The 7,182-nt window shown below is 32.8% G+C and overlaps 1 protein-coding gene across 5 annotated transcripts in view; it reads left to right on the top strand.

Annotated features, from left to right (window-relative positions):
• The window catches only part of Larp4B (La-related protein 4B), a 129,227-nt gene that overhangs the window by 95,872 nt on the left and 26,173 nt on the right, over positions 1–7,182 (top strand). For all 5 annotated transcript variants that reach the window (XM_072541001.1, XM_072540997.1, XM_072540999.1 and 2 more), the window contains 2 exons: positions 914–1,181; positions 2,526–2,739. In XM_072541001.1, coding sequence (XP_072397102.1) covers positions 914–1,181; positions 2,526–2,739 — 482 coding nt within the window. The remainder of the gene's footprint in view (positions 1–913; positions 1,182–2,525; positions 2,740–7,182) is intronic.

Genomic DNA, 7,182 nt, shown 5'->3' on the forward strand with positions numbered 1-7,182 from the left:
TGCACTATACTTGCTACTCTACTGCGCTGAGCGTTTTTACGGGTAGAGTTACTCTACCCTACTCTACCCGTGTAAACGGGTCTTAAAAGATTAATTTTCTCTGCCATTTGTGCCAAAGTTTGGAATATATTTTTGAAAAAGCAATGTGGATGTGGCAACTGAAACACTTCAGGAGACACACGTTTTTTCCAATCAATACTTCTAGTCTGATAATGAATGTCTTTGAATCAGGGGATATCTGTTTTCTCCAGAAAATATTGTTCTAACAGTGCCAGTCGTCAGGGCACTGCTAGGAATGATCTTAAATTAATAAGATGATCCAGGAATAGTATGTGATCGCACGATATGTCGTTACAGTTTTTACTGTTGGATTTTATTTTTTTCACACCTCTGTGCGATCCATAGTCCGTAGTCTGCGATAAGAAAGCTATGCTTCCAAAAAATTGTATGCCTGTGATTATTTCTTAAAGAAAACCAACATATAGCATCATCCTAAATGTTCATAGAATCAGAAGACCTATTTATATGGTTTTGGACAGACATTTTATTTTTTGGCGTTTAAGCACACATAGGAGCCTTAACTAATCGAGTCATGGGAGTATTCGAATAAAGAACTGTCATTCTATGAGCCAACGATATCTGAATGTTTTCTAACTGCCAAAGTTGAAAGCTGTACGTTTACTTGTTCAGAACAGGCGTGATAATTGTAACCAGAAAAATGTATTTGTATTTATATTTGTATTTCTATATCCAATTTAGAATTGAAAAGTTGAGGACTTTTCACTAACATTAAAGATTAGATTGTTAAGTTGTTATACATTCTCGGTTTTAGCTTGGAGCCATATGAATCACAAAAAAAACTAATAAACGGTGATTTTATTACATAAATTTAAATATGTTCATAATTTTTCAGATTAGTTCCTGCTCTACCAATCAAATGTACCATGGCTGACAAATCAACAAAAACTGACGATGTTCTTCTTAATGGTGATTTGGATGTGCCATGTCCCACTACCACAAACGCTGCCACCATGACCACAGTTGTGCCAACAGAAGCCCCGTCGCGGTCAGGGGTGGCTGTAACTACTACTAATAGTACTAAGAATCATATACCGGTACATAGGCAGGATTCCAAATCAGAAACTTCGAGACATGTTTCTATTTCTCCTCCTCCTATGATCGTAAGTAAAATTAATGTTGGTTAGATATCTTTTTAATTTGTATTTCCGCTTGTAAGTGCCACTTCGAATTACAGACAGTGTCATCACAGATCTTCCCTCTAATTCACTATTCAATTGTTTGTTTTTATTTTATAGTATTTATTTTTTCTCTATATAAAGTAATTTCCGATTTTTCATTGTCAAATTTTCATTCTGTGTTATCTGTTATTACCTTTTAAAATCCAATTTTCACTGATTTACTAGTTTTTTCTTATTCGTTGCCTTCTTTTGTATTTATGCTTGGATTTTCTTCTCTTTTACCGACCTATCCTCGTTAATAAATATTCTATATACTATACTACAATACTATGTATTAATTTTATGTAATTACGTTATTTTTCTACTGTTTTAAGTGGTTTATTTAGCTCTTCGTTTCCTTTGCATATCACCTTATGTTCTTGTCTAATTTATTTAATTTCCTGGTCATTTGTAATGTTACCATAATTTGTTGCATTTGATTTACCATAATTTTGATTTGTTTAAATATTTGTCAATACGGGCCTGTTTTCTGGCTAATAAACGCGGCAATGAAGCAGTCAAAAGCCCAAAACCTATCAATTTTTGACAGTTGGATCAATCTCCATGAAACTTGTTACATTCGATTCGTAAAAGTGTCAGGAAATTTTGTGAACAAAAATTATGATGTGGAAATGAAAATTACATTATTGAATAAGGAAAATGCATGTTCCACAGTGCATTTCGAAGTGATGAAAAATGATAAATTTGTAATTAGGAAATAATTGACGGAAATCAGTCACCTGATGCACCTGAGCCTCATCTTTTGTGGAAAGTCGATACAAAATAAGTGCAAACTCGTTACTCATGGGATTTTGAGATCGTTGAACACCAATAACTTGTCGGCGATGGTGTGCGAGGCACCTGGCGCCAAGGACGGGCCTGGTCTCATAGAGTTTTGTCGAAACTTGATACACAATCAGTCTCTAATGCACAAACTCCAGGAGACATAGAACACTCATATCATATCTCCTAGAAGATATGATATGAGTGTTCATAGACTGGTCAGTGACCTCAAAATCCAGGAGCAGTAATATAAACTCATTTCCGTAAATTATTTCAGAATTCCAAATATATCATTTTTCATCACTTCGAAATACACTGGAAAACGCGTTTTCATTGTTCAATACTGCAATTTTGATTTCTACGTCATCATTTTTGTTCGCAAAATTTACTAACACTCTTACGAATCTAATACAACAAGATTTATTGAGATCCATCCAACTGCAAAAATTTGGTAGGTTTATTTTATTGTTTAATTCTTTTATCATTTCAAACTTTATTTTTCAGGACTATTCAGGTAACCCCCCTCGAAAAAGTTATGCTCAAGTTGCACAACATCACAAGGATGCTCACGTCCAGAAAGAGCAACAAGTCAAGGATAAACAAATCGAGGCTTCATCGACGTCAGTACCTTCAACAAAAACAACTCAATCAATAACGAATTATACAACTAGTAGTAGTAACAATCGTGGCCAAATTGAACGTGATAATAAAGATAGAGGTAAGATTTCAAGTTTTTCTAATCGGTTTTGTATTGTTTAATTATTAGCTATGTTAATAATAATTAGTCACCGTAACAATTTGAACAAGAACCTTCAAGAAAGAGAAGAAAATATTTTAACAGCTAAAGATAAAGTTAAATCATTTTACATAAAACTTTATTTGTGGTCAACCTCTCTACAAAACAAAATGTTAAGAGTATTTTCCATGTGTTCAGAAGATTGTTGAAGATAATGAAACATGGTAATGCAGATCCCACACCTAACGATATTGGCGCCACCCATTTCTGAGTTGGACTTTGACCGTCTGGCAATACCAACCCAATAACTGCAAGTGTTCTGTATTGCACCGAGAATATACCACCATAAGATACCGTTTCGGAGCACGGTTTAAAAATACTCACAGTTTAAATATATAACAAAATAGTATGTTATAAAGCAAGACGTAAAGTAGTCTAGATTTTCAACATCACCTAATAAAACAAAGAAGTTCGCATAGAAGTAGCAGGTCTGTCAGTATCACTTTCAGTGCTACAGGGAAACTTGTAACTATTGTAATATTAGCAGCATACAAGTAATCAGCCTGTCAATAGTAACGTAGACAAGACATTGTCTTGCATGAATAAAAATTTCTCATTCACAGTAGGAGTACGTGGTATTGCTTGTTTAAGTAGAATAGTTCCAAGAAAAAAATATGCATTCATTCATATATAGGAATCAACAATATACGACTGTCAAATATGCTGTTTATCAAAGAGAGTCCAAAGCTTTCTACAAAGAGGACCCTTGGAGAAATGTCTCAATCAGCAAATCTCATAATCAGCATGTTCTATTTAATATCCCTAACCAGCAGAGTTCATATGGCTGATAAATTTATCTGGTATTGTATTTTTCATTTTTAAATACTCTTAGATTGCAAAAATTCGCCGCGCATGCGCGGGCGCTACGTTGCTACACCGGCTCTCGGAAAACAACAAAGGCGTATCCAGCTATGCTCAAGTGGAGATGAGAGGATTCGTTGAGCCTTCTCTTTTAAATTCAATGGATGTTAACTGGGCGTCTCGCAGATTTGTCCCACGGCTCACGGCCAAAGTAGAATACAACTCCAAACCTTCCAAATTGCTGCAGTAATGATAATTTGTATATGGAACAAGGGAAATAAAATGAGACATCACTTATAAATTATATATTTGGTGCTATATATTAATATTATATGATAAACGTTGACAACCCAAAACACCGCTAATTTCTTAAGAAAATTTGGTGGTACCAATATAGAATAGATCACATGCATGTAGGTGGCGCTGACGTCAGAGTTTGGTATTAAAACATAACCTTATTTTATTCTGCTTGGTTACTTGGTACTCGTTTCCTAGTCGTTTTGCAATTTTGTGAGTGATTTAAGTTTTAATAAGTTATTTAGGACATTTTAATTGTTTGGACATTTACAAAATAAAATGTATAATACTTTAAAATGCAAGCAAATATATGTTTGACAGCAACACACTTGTTTGAAAATTCTTTTGGCCAAAAATATTTATGTATCTCGTCATTCCAATTTTCTTTAGAATATGTATATAACAAATAGCAATTATTCTAAACTGTGTTTATTTATTTCACAATTTTCTGTTATTCGTAGGTTCAATCGCCACACTTTTTATATTTATATTATTCATTTTGGTAAATGTTATTTGGCAACATTTTTTGTCAATATCCCGGTCGGGAAGACACTTTTTAATCATGCATAAGTGTGTATGAATGACCAATATCATGGGCCAAGTTGACAGCCTCTCTGCTAAAGAATTTATTATGTGGTCAGTATATGACTGTGATTTAGAAATATTTGTCTTTTCTATATTATTTATTTGAAATATCGACATGTAGTTTCGACTTTCTCAGTAGAGAATAATAACAAGAACTCACTAATTTCACAAATTTTGAACACTAAAACTATGGCTAAAAATCCGCAAAAATGTATTGAAATATATCTGAATATGAGGAATAATATGAGGTTATGATTTAATACCAAACCTCGACGTAAGCGGATATTTTTTAACTGACTTATGTCATGTGATCTATTGAATCACTTTATATGTCAGATAACCACACTGAGTAGTTCAAAGTACCTAATTTCTGCACTAGACTAATTTAACAAATATACCCACATTCGAAGTACCTAAACAATAAGACAAAGATACGAAACCAGTAGCCTAACAAGGTAAGTGGAAATCTTTTAAAGCAAAGATGTCCAACACTCGAGCGTACCGACACCATACCACAGCTAATTACTTCCAAAAACATCATGGAGATATGGGAGACATTGTTACTGACTTTTGCATATTATGCGAGGGTGGAGTAATCTTATTAACAGAAATAATATTTTAATATATTATTTAGATGGTTGAATTAAGATGAACTTTAAAAGATGGAGGAGATGCATCGGATCACAAAAATACTAGCTATGATCGGTGACCATCATATCTAACTAATTAATGTTTCTAATTTGAAAATAAAACGCTTTAAATGTACAAAAGCTACAAGTTTTACATGCTTGATACAAGTAAACAAAACTTCATTTGTACATACAGTTGGCCCCATTGAAAATATTCTTCAGTGACTTTTTAATACTAATTGACTAACAATTTCGATGTTTTTAATCATATTTCATTTCTGTAAAAACCAAAGGCTAAAGTTTGCAGTAAATTGTCTAATAACGAAGTCATTAGTTATGCTTAAGTAATCATTTATATTTTAATTAAAAAACTTTGATAACGCTTTGAAAGATAATTGTTACTTTCAGCTGAAATGTACAACATCCTTGTTATTTTTCAATTATTTTTGAAGTTTTCTCCAAAGATATATCGCACATTGAAACTATAGTTCGTCATTTCTAAGATAAGCGCATAGTACGCATTACTCATTATTCATTGGGTTCTGTTTGTATTAACTTTCCCTGTTTTTTACTACGCCTATTCTTTTTTCTTCATTTTTCGAAGACTAGATCGTTTCTCACCCAGGATAGCTTGTTTCTCGTTTCTCACCCAGGATAGCTTGTTTCTTTCAATGTTTTATTACTATAATTATTGCCAATAATTAGTAATTTTGTTAGTCAAAAGAAATCTTCAAATAGACTGGACAACGTGTCATACCAGTACAGTTAAAAATATTTCACGAAAGGAAATGACTTTTTATTTATTTTTATATATCTGAAAAGAAGAAAAATATAAAGTTTATTAGCGGAAGCGAATTCTAAATTATTTTTGAAATCCATATTGACCTTTATCAGGCGATATATATATCTGGAGTCAGGTATATTTTTATCTTTGTATTAAATATATGAAAGTTGCTGATTAAGTAGAAATAATTGTTATATTTTACTGTCTTTCTTGTTTTAGTTTTAGTGATAGTTTTATATATTATTTATTCGCACCGATTTATTTATACCACTATACCCCAGGCTGTGGGAGAAAAAATGCGCATCAATTAGTGAATTTGTAAGTCGACTCTGTGTTTTAATATGGGCGATGTCAGAAACAACTCCCAATCCGTGCAACAACAAATTGTTGGTTATTTATTTATTAGACTTTAAAAGGGTAAAATATGCACTTTTTATTCAGATTGTTGGGAAGCCTAAGGTACATGATTTTATCAAATATAGCCATAAAATCATAAAAGTCATTAATTTAATCCGTTGAGTTTAATGTTGATCAATTGTTTTGTATAAACAGCGCTCATATTAAAAACGATACTTTAATAGAATGGCCATATTTTTTGTAAAAATGCTTGTATAATAATTCAGGAGTCAGGGCGAAAACAATCTGAGTCCACAAAAACACTTTTCATGGAAATCGAAATTTAATGTTTCAAATTAAAACAAATTTTTGTATTTCATCCATATAAATCGGTAATTTTTTTCAGTGGTACGTTTACATGTTTTACAGAGAAAAAAATCAAGAGAAGACAAAAAAATATTTTATTTGGGAAGTATACAAAAAATTGAGTGCGCCTGCATGGAGCATGAACGTTCTTCCCTACTACCTTCAAGCTTCTGCGTCACAAAATTTTTCTTTCTCCGAACTTCCCTCCTGTTCAGTACCTTATAAATCAGTGTAGAACTTTCTAGAGTTTACGTTTTCCAAATATTTGATCAAGTTGAGAAGATCTTGTACTTTGCAATCGTAGCAGCTTTGACCGGAAGTGGGCCGTTGTACAAAGCTTCGGGATGATTGTAGCTAGTATCTTCCGGAGTTGTGATATTATGAGCTTTCCTTAAATTTCTTTTCGGGTTTCGTTTAACTTTGCATTCAAACAGCGAGCTTGCAAATAATCCAGAATAGGTATTCTTGTAAAAGATAAACTGAGGGCTATTTTTCCTGATTTCCAACACTCGAATAGGTCTCGTAGGCATTGGGCATTTCCTGGGATACTTTTTGGAGAAATGTTTA

This window comes from Diabrotica undecimpunctata, chromosome 8 (genome assembly GCF_040954645.1).
Source record: "Diabrotica undecimpunctata isolate CICGRU chromosome 8, icDiaUnde3, whole genome shotgun sequence".
Taxonomy (NCBI): domain Eukaryota; kingdom Metazoa; phylum Arthropoda; class Insecta; order Coleoptera; family Chrysomelidae; genus Diabrotica; species Diabrotica undecimpunctata.